This window comes from Schistocerca nitens, chromosome 11 (genome assembly GCF_023898315.1).
Source record: "Schistocerca nitens isolate TAMUIC-IGC-003100 chromosome 11, iqSchNite1.1, whole genome shotgun sequence".
In the NCBI taxonomy this organism is placed as follows: Eukaryota; Metazoa; Arthropoda; class Insecta; order Orthoptera; family Acrididae; genus Schistocerca; species Schistocerca nitens.
In genome coordinates, this window is record NC_064624.1 from 113,980,364 (window position 1) to 114,001,256 (window position 20,893).

A 20,893-nucleotide genomic window follows, 5' to 3' on the forward strand; every position below is an offset into this window, starting at 1 on the left:
AATTAAATACGAAACTTACACGAAGCACTACACAAAGGCCACGGCTTGCAGCGTTCGTTGCGGGCGTTACGAAAGGGGGGGGGGGTGTCACGTGACGTCAGAGCCGCTGCCCCGCCACTTCTGGGACATTTGCTTTCCTACAGCAGGGCGTGTGTGTGTGTGTGTGTGTGTGTGTGTGTGAGAGAGAGAGAGAGAGAGAGAGAGAGAGAGAGAGAGAGAGATTGTGTCCGCAATGGCACTGATAGTGTCGTACGTGGTTGTGAGTAATGTATTGTTAAGTAAGTAACTTCGTATGTCGCAATCTCACTTTCATGTTGTCCGCGGCTCGTGGTCTTGCGGTAGCGTTCTCGCTTCCTCCGTGCGGGGTCCCGAGTTCGATTACCGGCGGTGTCAGGGATTTTCTCTGCCTCGAGATGACTGGGTGTTGTGTGTCATTCATCGTCATTTTGTCCTCATTCACTCGCAAGTCGCCGTAGTGGCGTTACAGAACTTGCGGAGCGGCGGCCGAACCGCCCCAGCCACCAGTGCCATACGCTCATTATTTATTGCTTTCATGTTTCACAATGACAGTTACCTTTCAGTTATTTTTCTTTGTTGTTACGCTGGGAATTGTCTTAATGCATGCAATCTAAATGTGCCGCTGCCCTATCGAAATGATTTTTAAAGCTGAATACAGTCGTGTTGCCTTCCCAGTCTCGCCCAGACACAGAATATCGCGTATCCAGTGACGTACTTACCTGTACGACACGTATCACGTTCTACTGTCTGAAGTGTGGAAGCTTTGTTCACAAAAAAAAAAAAAAATTTTTTAAACTGTTGCCGGTAGTAATGTCAGATTCGACATAAAGAGCGGCAAAGTACAGACTAGTATTCTAATTATCAGTATGTTCTCAGTTTTAACCTCGGAGCAAAACAGTTTTCTCATTGTTCTAGTCATGTCAGAAGGCAGGAACATGCAGCTCACACTTTTTTCTATCTCCAGCTTGGTACTAAGTGGCAGAATGGAAATTAAAGAAAATTACGGATTCCCTCAGAATTGATCGCTTCGGAAACACGTTATTCCATCCAGAATGAGATTTTCACTCTGCAGCGGAGTGTGCGCCGATATGAAACTTCCTGGCAGATTGAAACTGTGTGCCCGACCGAGACTCGAACTCCGGACCATTGCCTTTCGCGGGCAAGTGCTCTACCATCTGAGCTACCGAAGCACGAGTTCTGCAAGGTTCGCAGGAGAGTTTCTGTAAAGTTTGGAAGGTAGGAGACGAGATACTGGCAGAAGTAAAGCTGTGAGTACCGTGCGTGAGTCGTGCTTTGGTAGCTCAGATGGTAGAGCACTTGCCCGCGAAAGGCAATGGTCCCGAGTTCGAGTCTCGGTCGGGCACACAGTTTTAATCTGCCAGGAAGTTTCAGACGTTATTCCACGTGTAGTAGTGAAGCTATGACACGGTACTCCCGATGAAATAGGTAGGACACTTCAGAGTACGTCTTGATTAAACAAAAATTCCCTCGTATTTAATGCATGGGTGTCTGCTGCATCCGAGCCCTGAAAAGCAACCAGTGTAATTCTTCCGTTATTACCGACAGTATAGGGGTCCTGTTTGTTTCGGTTATCATCACAGAGGGCATTAGTACCAATTAAAACACTGTTCTCAATAAGATTTCTGTTCAAAATACAGGGTGATTCAAAAAGAATACCACAACTTCAAAAATGTGTATTTAATGAAACAAACATAATATAACCTTCCGTTATACATCATTACAAAGAGTATTTAAAAAGGCTTTTTTTCACTCAAAAACAAGTTCAGAGATGTTCAATGTGGCCCCCTCCAGACACTCGAGCAATATCAACCCGATACTCCAACTCGTTCCACACTCTCTGTAGCATATCAGGCGTAACAGTTTGGATAGCTGCTGTTATTTCTCGTTTCAAATCATCAATGGTGGCTGGGAGAGGTGGCCGAAACACCATATCCTTAACATACCCCCATAAGAAAAAATCGCAGGGGGTAAGATCAGGGCTTCTTGGAGGCCAGTGATGAAGTGCTCTGTCACGGGCTGCCTGGCGGCCGATCCATCGCCTCGGGTAGTTGACGTTCAGGTTTCATAACTAACCTTCTTCGTAGGACTCTCCATACAGTTGATTGTGGAATTTGCAGCTCTCTGCTAGCTCTGCGAGTCGATTTTCCTGGGCTGCGAACAAATGCTTGCTGGATGCGTGCTACATTTTCATCACTCGTTCTCGGCCGTCCCTTTGCACAAACACCCATTCTCTGTAAACTGTTTATACCAACGTTTAATACACCACCTATCAGGAGGTTTAACACCATACTTCGTTCGAAATGCACGCTGAACAACTGTCGTCGATTCACTTCTGCCGTACTCAATAACACAAAAAGCTTTCTGTTGAGCGGTCGCCATCTTAGCATCAACTGACGCTGACGCCTAGTCAACAGCGCCTCAAGCGAACAAATGTACAACTAAATGAAACTTTATAGCTCCCTTAATTCGCCGACAGATAGTGCTTAGCTGTGCCTTTTGTCGTTGCAGCGTTTTAAATTCCTAAAGTTGTATTCTTTTTGAATCACCCTGTATTATCTGTTTACACCTGTTCCGCTCGCGAATGCCGCATGGGTGGCGCTATCGTCGGTAAGGTCTCTTTATTGACACCAATTTCTCGATTTTTCTCGTCGTGGTCATTTCACTGCAAGCCTGAAAGCTTCGAGGAGGCGCTTTGGCACGCCACTTTTTCAATTACAGGCCACACGGCCTGTGGGTACATTCAGTCGAGACCGTTTGTAGCGACATCGCTTTCAACGGCTTGTTGCCTATAACACCGAAATCCAATGGTTCCATCTACACCTTATGTGAATGCTATATTTCGCCTACAACACCGACCTAGTAGATAGTGTCGGAAGTTCCAAGCGGCTTTTCGCGGAGGATGCTGTAGTATACAGAGAAGCTGCAGCATTAGAAAATTGCAGCGAAATGCAGGAAGATCTGTAGCGGATAGGCACTTGGTGCAGGGAGTGGCAACTGACCCTTAACACAGACATATGTAATGTATTGCGAATACGTAGAAAGAAGGATACTTTATTGTATGATTATATGATAGCGGAACAAACACTGGTAGCAGTTACTTCTGTAAAATATCTGGGAGTGTGCGTGTGGAAAGATTTGATGTGGAATGATCACATAAAATTCATTGTTGGTAAGGCGGGTAACACCAGGTGGAGATTCATTGGGAGAGTCCTTAGAAAATGTAGTCCATCAACAAAGGAGGTGGCTTACAAAACACTCGTTCGACCTCTACTTGAGTATTGCTCATCAGTGTGGGATCCGTACCAGATAGGGTTGACAGAGGAGATAGAGAAGATCCAAAGAAGAGCGGCGCGTTTCGTCACAGGGTTATTTGGTACGCGTGATAGCGTTACGGAGGGGGGCGGGGGGGGGGGGCGTAACGGCAGTGCAGGTATTGCCCATCCGAAAAAATATAGCCTTACTGTATACTGAATTTTATCATCACTGAGTAGTGTTTAGTTTCCCGCCGTTTAAGCATTCCATCTCTTTCCGTTGCTACACCATAGTTTTCAGTTACATATATCTGTATTCTTTTTTCTTTTGTTTATTCTTTTGTCAAGAACAATGCACAGTTCAGTAACTAGAGCCAAAGTTTTAAACATGGCTGCTTGGTTCAGTGACGGTTTAGAAATTAAAGTTGAAACACATGAACCCTCAGTCACAATTTTGTCTCATTAACCAGGTTTCAACACTTCTAAGAGTGCCTTCTTGCGAATTTAAATGTTCTAAGTGGTATATAACATAATTACAGATTTATGGGAAAAGGAATTTGTTTGTAAATTTTTATATGAAAGTATAAGTACTAACAACACAAGACAGACAGTACTTAGAGGTCAAGTATAAAATGAATAACAGGCCAGAAGGGCTTTAGTCACAAATATTTTTTAAAAATAATCCATGAAGGCGAGCCACTATGACTATGGGCTGCTCACACCTGTAAAGCCACAGGTGGCAACAGACGGAGGCGCCCGCCTTAACAAGTGCGGCCAGGTGAACACGACACCACGACTGCCATCTGGTAGCCGTAAATACAAGTAGGCTACTTGACATTTAAAATACAGACAGCTGAATGTTGGAAGGAACAGTATTTAGTACTTGAACTCACAAGCAAAGTTTTATGACAACAGCAGGCATGGTATCATTTTGCTAATGTAAAAGCATAGAAATACAGATTGAAAACTGATTAACAGTACAAAAAGAAACAGTACTTACACATCACGTATAAAATAATATAAAGAACACCTTTTAAGAAAAAATGGCACTAGCACCCAAAATTCGTCCTTTGCTGCCCAATCTTCTGATTATAAAAAAAAAAATGGCTCTGAGCCCTATGGGACTTAGCTTCTGAGGTCATCAGTCCCCTAGAACTTAGAACTACTTAAACCTAACTAACCTAAGGACATCACACACATCCATGCCTGAGGCAGGATTCGAACTTGCGACCGTAGCGGTCTCACGGTTCCAGACTGTAGCACCTAGAACCGCTCGGCCACTCTCGCCGGCTCATGATTGCAGGTCACGTGCAACATGGTACCAAAATATTTCAAATTTAAATGAGCTAACGTAAGAATTTTAGGTACTGAGCAGTTCCGCTTCTCGGTAGCTTTCGTGCAGTTATGACCAATTGTAGTGAGCAGTCATTGTTGCGAGCAGCTGTTATTTTGACTTGGGAGGTAGACCAACTTGCTGTCGTCGGCTGGCGAGGTCACGTGACATGTGCTATGACAGGCTTACAAACGCGCATCGCAATCAAGATTTCAATGTTTTGGCAAGTAACATGCGGTGTTTGGTGGAATTCGAATTTATACTTTCGTAATAAGAAAATATGTAGTGTACATGTTGCTGCACCTCAGACATCTTCCCAAAACGTGTTTCGTTCCCTGAGTTTCATTGTCTAAACTGCCGGGAAATTCTAGGCCGTTGTATAAAACCATAACCATTCAAAAGACTGATAAGTTTTACAGTTCCGAGGAAAAGTATACTCTCACTTAACACGGAAAAATGGTATTTTCATCCCGGAGGATGTGCGCCTTTCATCGGGAATTGCGCGAAAAATCCGGGAATTTTTTTTTCCTCTTCCACGTATACACCCTGCACTTTCCTTTCGCACTGCATCTGTAATTCCATCACTGACGCAAAATTTCCGCTGTATCTATTGCGCTTTCACGGGCTCTCTCATTTGCGAGCTTGCCTCCTAACTCATTCGCAGGGCGGCCTACTTTTACTTGCGACCATTCCTAGATGAGGTGCCACTTCCCCTTGCGCAGTTCTCGTGTATACCCTTATTTATCTAAGATTGCTGGAATTTTTCGGGGAATCCAACGTAACTGGACTGCCTATGCGTATCTGTCGTGAGTCGTCCTAAGTTTCTGTGCCGACAACTGGAACACACAGAATTTTGTAACTATATTTTCCATTTCCAAAACTCCTTCACTGTTCCATGGCTCGAAATGCCTTCCTAATGCTCACACATAGCTGATACACGATGTCAACAGATATTTATTCTAATCGTTTCCAACGGAAATAGCGGTAGATTTGCAGGTGTGTGTGCAAACAGAGGAAGTAACTTAATGAACGATGATCGTTGCCCCTCAGAATTCTCACGGTGCCGAATTGACGTTCGAGTGGGGGATGATCAAACTTTGCCGCCAGTACACAAGTGACTCCTACACTAGTACAGACGTGTTCGCAAGGTACAAAGAACGGAATACAAAACGACTGACACATTGGAAAGAGTGATACAAAAACTATTTACTGCTAGTTACACGGTATTGACCATGAAAAAGTGTTCATAGCTCATAACGTACGTGTTTTAGGACTTTGGTTTACTTGACCGTCTTCCTGCAACTGCCCTTTTTAGAGATGTCCATTCTAAGTGGCTAATGAGCTATACATTACTGCAGTATCTGTAGCCTCACATACCTTTAAGCGTATCTCTTCATTCCTTAGTGCTTCCCACTTCTTTGCACATTGGTTCTTCCCGACTAGTCTCCTCAACTTTAGCCTGCTCTTCACTACTACTAAATTGTGATCTGAGTCTATATCTACTCCTGGGTACACCTGACAATCCAATACCTGATTTCGGAATCTCTGCCTGACCATACTGTAACCTAACTGGAATCCTACTGAACGGAGTATTTGCTATTACCATCTGAAATATTTCTGAACTCGTGTTTCTTCTTCCTGGTTCCTTCTATACCAAGCTCATATTCTCCTGCTACCCTTGCTTCTCCCCACTCCCCCCTACCGCCGCATTCCAGTCCGCCATTACTACTACAATCCGTTCATCATAAGAATAAACATGATGTCAACATTGCACTATGTATTCTTCCGCGTTTGCTGGAACAAGCATTTAACTTGGACAGCACTGGCCAGTCAGCTGGTACAGCTAGCCTGCAGTGGCGTGGTCAGCTGCAGTTCACACGTACAGAGAGGCGAGCAGAGGAGCAATACAGCTTCGAATGTCATTTAATTGCTAAGCAGGATGAAATAATACACGGCAAATTTCCCACAATACGCTCCTTTGGCGACTAGACGCAAACCGCACCACGTTATCGTTTTTAGCTTACGTACGATTGTAACTGAAAACAAGCATGTTGAAAATTCCTAACCGCACGGTAAGTTTTCTGCATAAGCTGTGTGTAACGTAAGGGAGTATCGAAGGATTTCACCGTATAGTTAAATATTGTAGCCACTGCCTATCATCATCAGAATCCACAAAGCCAACCAGGCGCAGCATTTTCTCTTCTTTTATGACTAATCGTTCTATATCCCGCCAGCGTTCGACAGTGGCGTGCGAAAAAGATGGGTGCGTTAATTCCAGTACAGCAGTCTTGTTACTTCTCGCGCCAAATCGCGCAGCTTGGCTCCACATCAGTTCTGTTGGGTTCATACTGTAATGCAGTAGCTTTGGGGTTGCCATATTTCAGTATTTCACAAGGCAGCGAAGCGGTAAATATCATAGAAAATAACATTAAATTATAATCAGTGCACAAAAATACACTCGGATTCAGCTGTGTCGCCCAAAAATCGCTTTCATCAAGAAAACTATCGCCTAAATGGCGATGGCTGTATTCCTTTCAAAAATGTTGCCCAGTTTTCTGTCATTAGTGGACAAAATGCCGAAAGGTGACCCAATCTTATCACCTGGGTAGTATCAGTTATGAAAGTCAGTTCCGATATGGAACCATTTTTTGGCAGGGGCGGGGGTGGGGGTGGGGGGTACAGGATGAGACAGCGCATTCTGTAGTTCGTTCGTTTCTAAAAGTGCGCTGCTTGATTTCCTCCGAGCCGGCAGCGCCCTTCATCCCTCCCTCACCCTTTCGTACAAAATCTATTTCTGCTCTTGTGACACCGCAGTAACTGAAGCCAGCAACATCATGCACGGTTAAATCTTAAAGATGTGTCCTCATTCATGCAGTGTCAAATGACTAAACATGCACGTGTAAAGGAAAAACAAGCTATGGCAGAATTCAATTGTTTGTTGCGGGGCATTTTATTTTATTGTTAAACAACCGGTTTTCCTCGATTCTCCACCGACCCCGGGTAGTTCTGCGAGCCGAGCCGCTGAGCTAGCAATCCCTGGATTCGGGAGGTGAGGTGGTTTGAATCCATCCGCCGTCAGCGTTGAAAATGATTTTCAGTGGATTCCCATTTTCAGTTTAGTCAAATGCCAGGGTCGGTTCCTTACTATAGCGCACAGCCAGTTGTCTCCCAGCGCCTTTCTTTCCTGAGAGATTCCACTTCCCTTAAAGACGCAGCCCCTCTGCTTAAATGAAAGCAGCTGCATCAAGGGCGTGCCAAGCATCTCTTTCGAGGCACCCGGCGCTAAAAGCAACATGACAAATAAATGATAACCCAAATGCTCCTCATTTAGCGTCGCGCATGTCTGCTGGATTGTTCTGCAAGGCAGAAAATTACCTCCCTTATATTGCAATTGCTGGCAGAAAATTCTGAAAATGACATTTTTACAACTGCTGTTAAAATTGAAAACCTAACGATAGTTAACGTGTACAAACCCCCAGGGACTAATTGGCCTAATCCCGTTCTACCGTCTCTGCAACATCCAACTATATACCTCGGTGATTTCAACAGTCATCATCACCTGTGGGGATATATGGAGAATGACCTCAACGGTGAAGCGCTTGAGGACTGGATGGAAACTGAAAACCTGAATTTAATTTACGATGCTAAAGATCTGCCTACCTTCCACTCAGCTCGCTGGTCCCAAGGCTATACCCCAGATCTGTGCTTCACAACTCAGTCTCATAATTCCCTAAATCAAGTACGACGAACTGTGCTCAAGGAATTCCCACATAGTAAACACAGACCTGTTATATTGGAGGTGGGGATGTCTATACCTGTTGTACGATCACATCCTAAACCGAGGTGGAACTTCAAGAAAGCCAACTGGACTGAATTTGCAAAGCAAACAGATTCCAATATCAGATGGATCAAACCAACGTACAACAACTACAGCAGATTTGTTGGGGTTATCAAAGGTGCAGCCAGACGATGTACTCCTAGAGGGTACCGTAAAGAGTATATCCCTGGTTGGAGTTCCGAGAGTGAGGAGTTACTAAAAGAATATGAAGACCATCCTAATTCTGACAATGCAACAAGCCTCCTCCAGTCCCTGGATGATAATCGAAGAAAGATCTGGCATGAAACTGTGGGGTCCCTAGATTACACCCATTCTAGCAGAAAAGCCTGGTCTATCATCAGGAAATTAGACTCTTCAAACCCTACAACAAAAAGATCAAAAAATGCCATCAATTTGAATGACTATGCTAAACACCTTGTGTCAGTTACAAAGAATATAAAGGACAAGCAAGCCAAAAGGGATATCAAACTACAGTTGAACACCAAGAAAAGAGCAGCCCTACAGTCTTCCGAATTCTCTACTCCATTTCAAGAAGAGGAAACTAAAGCTGCAATCAAAAGTATGAAACTTGGAAAAGCAGCTGGATATGATGGAATATACCCAGAATTCCTGGCTCACTGTGGACCAGCTACAGTAAAATGGTTGACCAACTTCCTTTCAAACATCCTGCAAACTGGAAACATCCCACATCTGATGAAGAAATCAAAAATATTAGCCATACTGAAACCAAATAAAGATCCCACAAAAGTGGAAAACTATCGTCCAATAGCACTCTTAAGTATCACTTATAAACTCCTTGAGCGTCTGATCTACAACAGAATCTGTGAAACAATCAACCATCATATTCCTATCGAGCAAGCAGGATTTAGACCTGGGAGAAGTTGTAACGATCAGGTACTATCTCTCACTACGCACATTGAAAATGGGTATGAGAAGAAATCAGTAAGTGTGGCTGCCTTTTTGGATCTATCTGCTGCCTATGACACTGTCTGGCGAGAAGGACTCCTTTTAAAATTTGTGAGTGTTATCCCATGTCGTAAACTCACGGCCTTACTCAACAATATGCTAAGCAATAGGTACTTTCAGATCTACTCAGATAATGATAGGAGCAGAATGTTTAAACTAAATGACGGCTTACCTCAAGGGTCTGTTCTGGCTCCCCTCCTTTTCAATTTGTATACACACGACTTACCAGAAACATCTTCAAGGAAATTCATATATGCTGATGATATTTGTCTGGTGACTCAGTGCTCCAACTTTGCTGATGCTGAAACTATTCTATCCACTGATCTGGAAGCCTTAGACAAATATTTCAAGAAATGGTGCCTCCACCTAAATCCTCAGAAAACAGTTATATCTGCATTCCACCTACGTAACAGACAGTCAAATTACAAACCAGAAGTTGTATTCAGAGACCAAGTGTTGCCATACTGTAGTACACCAAAGTACCTGGGATTAACACTAGATAGAACTCTGTCTTTCAAGCAGCATTTATCAAATGTGGCTGCTAAAGTTAAAACTAGAAATAATATTCTTCAGAAGCTTGTTGGTACATCATGGGGAGCCAATACTAACGTCCTGAGATCTACAGCATTAGCTCTGTCATATTCTGTTGCTGAATATTGCTGCCCAACCTGGATCAACAGTGTTCACACTAAGAAGATAGACGTGCAACTCAATCAGGCAATGCGATTAATCACAGGATGTATTCGGAGCACAAACACGCTGTGGCTGCCGGTTCTAAGCAATATCCCACCTCCAGCCCTAAGAAGATCAGAAGCTCTCCTAAAGACGTGGAGAAACATTCAGCAGAACCCCCAGCTCCCCATCCATCAAGATATTGTACAAGGAACACACCAACGCTTGAAATCGAGGAAACCACCATGGCGCACAGCACTCGACCTTGAAGGATCTGCTTTCAACATTAACAGTTCATGGAAACTCCAGTGGGATCAGTCTTCAGTAGCCAATAAACATCTAGTCGAGGACCCTTCCAAGCAGACGCAAGGATTTGATCTTCCAAGGCGTCAGTGGAGGATCATTAACCGCATTCGAACTGGACAAGGCAGATGTGGCTATCTACTGCACAAATGGGGATGGGTTGGCTCTGCAAATTGTGACTGTGGTGCCCCCTCACAGACGATCCATCACATTGTTGCTGACTGCCCTCATCGTACTTTCAGAGGAACTTTAATGGACATTCATCGTACATCGGATGAAGCAGTCAAGTGGATTGAAGAACTAGACATAGAGCTGTAAAATTGTACGAACTTGTGATTGTACATTTTAGTCCTGAAAATATTGTATATAAATGTAAATCAATGTACACATCATACGATAAATAAATAAATAAATTGCAAGAAGTGACAGATGCATACTTAAATGAGAAAATTTGGGAAAGCGTAAGACTGGATAATTCCAAATCGTTTGCGTTTTCGCCGCCAGAAATTATTCTTTCTCTGTCGAACAGACGTCTCTCTCTTCCTTTACACTCACAAGGGCAGCTCACCTGCTCCCTACAGATTTATGGTATCTGCAGGGCTCGGCCAGAAGCCAATGGGACATAAATGGGGGCTCCAGAAGGCAAAGTGTTTAGCAAACAGCAGGTGTTTCGGCGCGGGTCGGACGAGGAATGAGTCATTTGTCAGCACAGCTCCCAGTCAGCGGTTGGCGCACCAGAGAGAGTTCAGAGCGGTAAACAGAGGGTCCTGGGGCCGAGTCCCTACATGCAATCTTTTTAGCTTTTTCCTTTCATTTTGTATGTCACATGCACTACAAATAAAACGGAATAATACTCCAGACATTGTATTTATTAGTATTTTAATAAAAAGCACGAAAACGAATCGGAAAGTAAAATTTGAGATTGCGAATGTAAGGGCTAGCAGAAAAGTAATACCTCAGAAATTTGTTGTCTGATAACTCGTAAAGTGCTTTAAATAAATCAAACATTATTAACGTTCTACATTTCCGCTGGATGGACAACTAGTGTAAATGTTCAGTTATGTCCCATTTGTTAAAAAAATTACTGTATTTTCATTAAAATTTAATCTCCCTTTATATTGGTTAAGGAGATCTACACCAATTGGCATTTTTATACATAGATCAGAGATTATAAGGACGTTTTGGAGTACTTGCACACCATTTTTTTACTGGCAAGAGTACTTCGTGTTTAACACGTTTTTATAACTTTTCTGAGGCTACAATTATCTGCACCCCCATTACTGGCATTATTACAAGTTCATTTCTATTTGGCAACAATTCTAACCAACATAAACCACTGCCACTATCTGCTAAACACTGCACTTCTTCGTTACACACTTGCAGAATACTTACTGGCTGACTCAACACCTTCGTTTCATTGCTGGTGTCAGAACCCTCCTCCAACAAATCGTTCACAGCCTCCCTTCAATCGAAACCTTCTCTGTTTCCAGAAATTACACACATTTTTGCAGATTTACCCTTTTCACTTTTCTCCCTCATACAATTCTATTCACTAAATGACAACTCAAATTTTTTCCAGCGTTTCGTCATTCTCCCTTTCCTTTCTGTCTCTCCCTTTTTCCCACAATTAGTTGGCTGACCCCGATTTGGTCACCATTTTCCTGCCTCTCCCTTGTAGCCTCACCAACGTCGTCATTTATAGATGCTAGTATTTCCTCTACACTGACATCACTAATCTCCTGTAATTCTGCACCTTCTGTACTTTCTCCTTCCCCAGAACATGACTCGACTTCAACTTGGTTACTAAAGACTTTCTGTCAATCGTGTTCTGTCAGATTTTCCGCAAATACATCACCCACTTCGTCTGCAACACAGTGCTTATTTTGTATGTCCGTCCAAAAAATCCCCTAAACCTCCGTTAAATGTACAGATTTGTATATAGCGCGTTCCGCCTGTTACTACCTTTTGCTCCTCACTTACAATTCCTGGCTGTTTAGTTCTAACACGTACGTAGGGTTTTGCTAGCGGGTTCAAATTACTACTTCCCATCTTGTAAACGCTAGCCCTTTCACAGACGGCATTTAGTTTAACGGATTATCGCATTCTGTACCATTTCTTATGTCCACCACCATTTGCTGTCACCTTGGCGCATCATCATCCTGTCGCACCGGAGAATACGGTCGATAATAGTGCACCTGCTCCCCATTATTTCGCCTATCATTTGGTGGATAGCGCCACCTCTCGGCACCTCCGCCCCTGCTATTTCCACGGTACTCGCCAATTGTGTTAACGTTTACACTGTGCCGCGGTTCTGCATTGTTTGGTCGTTCGATACAACATCTACTTCTACGTGATTACACTGCTATTCACAATAAAGTGCCTGGCAGAGGGTTCAATGAACCACCTTCAAGCTGTCTCTCTACCGTTCCACTCTCGAACGGCACGCGGGAAAATGAGCACTTACATTTTTCTGTGTGAGCCCCGAATTCTCTTATTTCATCGTGATGATCATTTCTCCCTATATAGGTGGGTGGCAACAGAATGTTTTCGCAATCGGAGGAGAAAACTGGTTATTGAAATTTCGTGAGAAGATCCCGTCACAACGAAAAACGCCTTTGTTTTAATGATTGCCACTGCAATTGACGTATCGTGTCTGCGACACTATCTCCCTATTTCACGATAATACAAAACGAGTTGCCCTTCTTTGTACTTTTTCGATGTCATCCGTCAGTCCCACCTGATGCGGATCCCATACCGCACAGCAATACTCCAGAATAGGGCGGACAAGCGTGGTGTAAGCAGTCTTTTTAGTAGACCTGTTTCTCCTTCTAAGTGTTCTGCCAATGAATCCCAGTCTTTGGTTTGCTCTACACACAATGTTATGTATGTGATCGTTCCAATTTAGGTTATTTGTAATAGTAATCCCTAAGTATTTAGCTGAATTTACAGCCCTCAATTTTGTGTGACTTATCGCGTAATCGAAATTCAGCTAAATTCCTTTAGTACTCATGTGAATAACGTCAAACTTTCCTTTATTCAGGGTCAATTGCCACTCTTCACACCATACAGATATCTTACCTAAATCATTTTGCGAGTCAAGGCGGTAAATGACAGCATCATCTGCAAAGAATCTGTGATGGCTACTCAGATTGTCTCCTACGTCGTTAATATAGATCAAGAACAATAGAGGGCTTATAACACTTCCTAGGGGAACACCGGATATTACTTCTGTTTTACTCGATGACTTTCTATTACTACGAAGTGTGACCTTTCTGACAGGAAATCACGAATCCAGTGGCACAACTGAGGCGATACTTCGTAGGCACGCAGTTTTGTTAGAAGACGCTTGTCAGGAACCGTGTCGCAAGCTTTCTGGAAACCTAAAAATATGGAATCAATTTGACATCCTCTGTCGATAGCACTCATTACTTTATTAGCATAAAGAGCTAGTTGTGTTTCACAAGAATATTTTCTGAATCCGTGCTGACTATGTGTTAATAAATCGTTTCCTTCGAGGTACTTCATAATGTTCGACTACAGTATGTGTTCCAAAACCCTACTGCAAATCGACGTTAATCAGATGGGCCTATAATTCAGCAGATTACTCCTACTTCCCTTTTTGGGTGTTGGTGTGAGTTGAGCAATTTTCGAGTCTTTAGGTACGGGTCTTTCTGTGACCGAGTGGTTGTATATAATTGCTAAATATGGAGCTTTTTTTATCAGCATACTCTGAGAGGAATCTGACTGTTATACAATCCGGACCGGAGGCCTTGCCTTTATTAAGTGATTTTAGCTGCTTTGTCACATCGAGGATATCTACTTCTGTGTTTCTCATCTTGCCAGTTGTTCTTGATTGGAATTCAAGAACATTTACTTCGTCTTCTTTGGTGAAGGAGTTTCGGAAAACCGTGTTTAATAACTCTGCTTTAGTGGCACTGTCATCAGTGACTTCACCGTTATCGCGGAGTGAAGGTATTGATTGCGTCTCGCCACAGGTGTGCTTTATGTATGACCAGAATCTCTTTGGGTTTTCTGCCAGATTTCGAGACAGAATTTCGTTGTGGAAATTATTAAAAGCATTTCGAATTGAAGTACGCGCTATATTTCGAACTTCTGTAAAACTTTGCCAATCATGGGGATTTTGAGCTGTTTTCAATTTGGCATGCTTTTTTTTGTTGCTTCTGCAACAACGATCTGACGCGTCTTGTGTACCATGTGGGATCAGTACCATCCCTCATTAATGTATGTGGTACATATCTCTCAATTGCTGTCAATACTATCTCTTTGAAAACATACCACAACTTTTCTACACTCACTACGATTTGCATGCTCCTCCTCATACATCATCTTGTCAACTCTCTCCAAATAACTAACGTATTTATGGAAGTCATCCCTCGGAGCTGCAATTATTTTGTTTCGCCAGTTCATGGGCAGTTATAATACCTGACAAAAATTCTTTTGGATGTACATTTCCTGTTGGATCAAAACGTAAAAACTGCGTGTTAGCGACGTATGATATTTCAGACGATTCTGCTACAAAACTACACCCACTAGTGTTAGTTCCATGTCTGAGGTTAGTTTCAACTTGGCATAATCTACTGCTATGCTCACCCGACTTATTTTCAACCTCTTCTACCTGGTTAGTCAGCTGAAGAACATTTTCTTCTGACACACCCACTAGGTCAGACACACTTTTTACTTCATCCATACATTTGGCATATTCTTTTATCACATCTACCCTTTGTTTGCAATAGTAACTTTTTCCAAGGCATCTGTTATTCAATTTTTACAGTTCTAATGGATTGTTGGGAGTTATTCTCAATTTGAGAAATTTTGCCATCTACTTTACATTCTAACGACTTCAAATCATTTTCTCACTTTTTTTTTAAACCGCAGTTTGCGTTACAAGTTTTTCGTTGATTTTCTGGCCAATTGTTTCGGCAAAATTAGTATGTTCATCTTTTATAGAACCCATTATAGCTGAAAACATTTATTGCATACATCTTGGTTCTATTTTCTGCATTACTGTTTCCTGTTTATGTTGTTCCACCGATACTATACGAAATTTTGTATCCAAATTTGACACATTTGATTTACTTACACTCCCAGCATTGCCATCACACAACTGGTTGTTACCGATTTCATGCTTCATGTCACTTCCAGGCTCTACATTATCTGCACTAGTTACATTAACTGACGTACTTGAAGCAGCTTCTACTCCACAGCCCGTAAATAACAAAGAAACATCGTCAAAAATCTCCTCTTTTTACTTTAACATCTACTAGGCCTACTCCTCTCTGTTCAGCCCTGCTGGTTTGTGAAGCACTTATATTCATTGAGGGTCCGTCCTCTTTTTATCGTATTTTAAAATGTTTATCACCTTCCATGTTACTCTTTCAAAACACACACACACACGCACACACACACAACCAAATGTAATAAATTTACCTTTCATTGAAAGCTGCAGCCTCGGCATGCTGAAACGGAGTGTCAGACCACCTCAGCCTGCCGTACCAGTGTAAGGGTCCCCGATCATCGTGTAAGTTGGCATCACTGCTCTTATGTACTGCTGCTCGTTGATACCGCTATGACGCCGTCTGCTGCTACGCTGCGCTCTGTATTACATCTTCTTTCTTGTCAGTCTGTCCGGCGTCGCGAAATGGGTTGAGTTCAAAATTCCGCGTGTACCGCTTTACTAAATTTTTCATTATCGTTCACTATACGGTCTCTCACTAAATTTCCCTCAACCACGGATTCAATGTACCACGGCTTTTTTACTGTTTCCCCGGCATGTGCTCCATGTGCGTCAGCACGGTTCCTGTTGCCTGCACCTACCTGTAAACTCGTTGCAGCAGATCACAGGTAGGAAAGCCGAGGAGAAACCTGCCGTACTGCGACTCGCACCAGGCTGCATACAGCGTAACTATTCTAAGAATTGGGAAAAGGTCTTAATTTTGACTGAAAGATAGAAGTACTGACAAAATTTTGGTATATTCTGAAATCTGGAATTAAGTTCGCTGCCAAGCCGGTGCTAATCGTAACACAGTCATGCGCAAACCCTTTCATTCATGTTAGCATCTGTGGTAACGTATTTCCCGAAATCTGAACAGCTGCTAACCAAGGATTGTTCTTAAACGCAAATGCTCGCCACACTATTAAGTTTATCAGTGTCTAATTAATACAATCAAGTTTTTGGTCATCGATCTTCTCAATGTGCCACGTGATAATTACTTACAAAATCTGTACTTCCTAAAACGTCTGCATTCAGTGTCTTAAAAATTTCTCACACTAGTTCGTACAGCGTTTCTCAGTATAACAATGATCTACATATTTACACATTCACGCATCATTCACACTGCTGAAACGTATACAAAACTGTACAAACATAAATAAACAAAAAATCATTCAAGAAATAAAGAGAATAATTCACGAAAACATTGTCTTGACCTGTTTATTGAATGTGTCTGTCCCCTACTTTACTCTGGTGGATGAAAATTAGAACCACATACTCTGCTGAGCCCAATTCAGACCGTCTGCCACAGTACATGAATCAGTCTTTCTCCCGATAAAGTCTTGAGACAGGAGCTCACTCGTAGATCCCCTGTGTGAAATAACTCCTGCAAGGGTACGTGCATAACCGCTAGTGAAGTGACGAATAATACAGATTCAGGCCATAAAACAATCTACATCTACATCCGTACTCCGCAACCCACCCGACGGTGTGTGGCGGAGGGTACTTTGAGAATCTCTGTCGGTTCTCCCTTGTATTCCAATCTTTTATTGTTCGTGGAAAGAAAGATTGTCGGCATGCCCCTGTGTGGGCTCTAATCTCTCTGATTTTATCCTCACGGTCTCTTCGCGAGATGTACATAGGAGGGAGCAATATACTGCTTGATTCCTCAGTGAAGGTAGGTTCTCGAAACTTCAACAAAAGCCCGTACCTAGCTACTGAGTGTCTCCTCTGCAGAGTCTTCCACTGGAGTTTATCTATCATCTCCGTAACGCTTTCGTGATTACTAAATGATCCTGTAACGAAGCACTCTGCTCTCCATTGGATCTTCTCTATCTCTTCTATCAACCCTGTCTGGTACGGATACCACACTGCTGAGCAGTATTCAAGCAGTAGGCGAACAAGTGTACTGTAACCTACTTCCTTCGTTTTCGGACTCCATTTGCTTAGGATTCTTCCAATGAATCTGTCTGGCATCTGCTTTACCGACGATCAACTTTATATGATCTTTCTATTTTAAATCACTCCTAATGCGTACTCCCAGATAATTTACGGAATTTACTGCTTCCAGTTCCTGAGCTGCTATATTGTAGCTAAATAATATGGGATCTTTCTTTCTGTGTATTGGCAGCACATTACACTTGTCTACATTGAGATTCAATTGCCATTCCCTGCACCATGGGTCAATTCATTGCAGATCCTCCTGTATTTCAGTAAAATTTTCCATTGTTACAACCTCTCGATATACCACAGCATCATCCACAAAAGTCGTCAGTGAAATTACGATATTATCCACAAGGTCATTTATACACTCCTGGAAATTGAAATAAGAACACCGTGAATTCATTGTCCCAGGAAGGGGAAACTTTATTGACACATTCCTGGGGTCAGATACATCACATGATCACACTGACAGAACCACAGGCACATAGACACAGGCAACAGAGCATGCACAATGTCGGCACTAGTACAGTGTATATCCACCTTTCGCAGAAATGCAGGCTGCTATTCTCCCATAGAGACGATCGTAGAGATGCTGGATGTAGTCCTGTGGAACGGCTTACCATGCCATTTCCACCTGGCGCCTCAGTTGGACCAGCGTTCGTGCTGGACGTGCAGACCGCTTGAGACGACGCTTCATCCAGTCCCAAACATGCTCAATGGGGGACAGATCCGGAGATCTTGCTGGCCAGGGTAGTTGACTTACACCTTCTAGAGCACGTTGGGTGGCACGGGATACATGCGGACGTGCATTGTCCTGTTGGAACAGCAAGCTCCCTTGCCGGTCTAGGAATGGTAGAACAATGGGTTCGATGACGGTTTGGATGTACCGTGCACTATTCAGTGTCCCCTCGACGATCGCCAGTGGTGTACGGCCAGTGTAGGAGATCGCTCCCCACACCAAGATGCCGGGTGTTGGCCCTGTGTGCCTCGGTCGTATGCAGTCCTGATTGTGGCGCTCACCTGCACGGCGCCAAGCACGCATACGACCATCATTGGCACCAAGGCAGAAGCGACTCTCATCGCTGAAGACGACACGTCTCCATTCGTCCCTCCATTCACGCCTGTCGCGACAGCACTGGAGGCAGGCTGCACGATGTTGGGGCGTGAGCGGAAGACGGCCTAACGGTGTGCGGGACCATAGCCTAGCTTCATGGAGACGGTTGCGAATGGTCCTCGCCGATACCCCAGGAGCAACAGTGTCCCTAATTTGCTGGGAAGTGGCGGTGCGGTCCCCTACGGCACTGCGTAGGATCCTACGGTCTTGGCGTGCATCCGTGCGTCGTTGCGGTCCGGTCCCAGGTCGACGGGCACGTGCACCTTCCGCCGACCACTGGCGACAACATCGATGTACTGTGGAGACCTCACGCCCCACGTGTTGAGCAATTCGGCGGTACGTCCACCCGGCCTCCCGCATGCCCACTATATGCCCTCGCTCAAGGTCCGTCAACTGCACATACGGTTCACGTCCATGCTGTCGCGGCATGCTACCAGTGTTAAAGACTGCGATGGAGCTCCGTATGCCACGGCAAACTGGCTCACACTGACGGCGGCGGTGCACAAATGCTGCGCAGCTAGCGCCATTCGACGGCCAACACCGCGGTTCCTGGTGTGTCCGCTGTGCCGTGCGTGTGATCATTGCTTGTACAGCCCTCTCGCAGTGTCCGGAGCAAGTATGGTGGGTCTGACACACCGGTGTCAATGTGTTCTTTTTTCCATTTCCAGGAGTGTATATATTGTGAGTAGCAACGGTCCAACGACATCCCCTAAGCCGCACTTGAAATCACTCTTACTTTGGAAGGCTCTCCATTGAGAATGACATGCAGCGTTCGTTATCTAGGAACTCTTCAATCCAATCACACAATTTGTCTGATAGTCTGTATTCTCTTACTTTATTCATTAAACGACTGTGGGGGCACTGCGCCTTCCAGAAGTCAAGAAACACAGCATTTACCGGGAACCCGTGTCTATGACCCTCGGAGTCTCGTGACAGTCATGTTTTCTTGAACAACATGAAATGTAAAGAGAATATCTCGTTGAATAAAGTACTGCTATTGATCATTACAACCATTTTAATATTTTGGTAGATGTCCATTTAGAACCATTTCCAGATCAAGCAACATTTCGCTGTAGAAAAAATTTGGAGATAACGTCTTTGCCGCATCTGGAGCTTGTTCTCCAAATGAAATGTGCTGAAAGGAAAGGAACTCTTGAAAATGTTATTACTAAAGATTTGCAGTTACTCACCAATGGCATCAGGCTGACAGAAAGGGTGTGATAGTGTTGAAACTGACTGATAACAGACATCATTTATCAACTGTCGCTGGAGACAGGTGTGGCTGTCTCCCGTAGAAGTATTGTCAGTCAGCTTTATGCTGAAAGGGCTGCTCCGCGTTGCCGTGTTTCAGAATCGTCCGCAATGGAAGCAGTTAAGGACGTGACGGAGACAGTGACTGTGGACCTGGGTGCACTCCTGGATGCCGGGGACGACGCCATGGTGATACTCGAGGCAGGTGACACGCGGCTGGTGGTGCACAGGGCCGTCCTGGTGGACAGGAGCCCCGTGTTAGCGGCCATGTTCGCCCACGACACCCTCGAGGCCTGCACTGCCGTGGTGAGGATTGCCGACGTGGGGGGCCCGGTGCTGAGGCAGCTGGTCTCCTACCTGTACACCCTGCGGGCCCCCCAGCTGCCCGGCACGGCCCCCCAGCTGCTGGCCGCAGCGGATAAGTACGGGGTGTCGGGGCTGAAGGCAGAGTGCGAGCGGCAGGTGGCCGCTCAGCTGACTGTCGAGACCGCGGCAGCGACAGCCGTCCTCGCAGTCCGCCACTCCTGCAGTGACCTCAGGCGAGCCGCCATCGAATTTATTAAGGCACGTACCCACGAGGTGATGGCCACTCAGGGGTGGGCAGATGCGATGCTTCATCAACCTAAGGACTTGATCGAAGTGAGCAGATTGCTGTATGATCCACCACCAAAAAGCAGGTGAGTGTGAGGAAAACCTCTCATTCCTGTCTCTCAGTTCTGGATGTGTTTGGGTTTCCAAGTCAATAATTTTTGCCACTGAGTTTCTTAACATGTGTGTCTGCTGTAAAATACATCGTCATAGACAGTCAATTCACGATAGCTCACAGTGCTATCATTGCTCTCTTGTAGCAGTTTCAGTGAATCCCTAAACTGAACCCAGTTCATTATCAGGTATGTTAGCTAACAAAAATCATCAGAGCCAGTTTGTAGACATTATTCTGTTAAAGTACATG

At 44.2% G+C, this 20,893-nt stretch overlaps 1 protein-coding gene across 1 annotated transcript in view; it reads left to right on the top strand.

The window, feature by feature from the left end:
- LOC126212689 (ankyrin repeat domain-containing protein 65-like) overlaps window positions 1–20,893 on the top strand; it is a 256,124-nt gene that overhangs the window by 196,440 nt on the left and 38,791 nt on the right. The window contains exon 2 of the mRNA XM_049940105.1: window positions 20,042–20,618. Within this exon, the coding sequence (XP_049796062.1) occupies window positions 20,053–20,618 (566 nt within the window). The 5' untranslated portion in view covers window positions 20,042–20,052. The remainder of the gene's footprint in view (window positions 1–20,041; window positions 20,619–20,893) is intronic.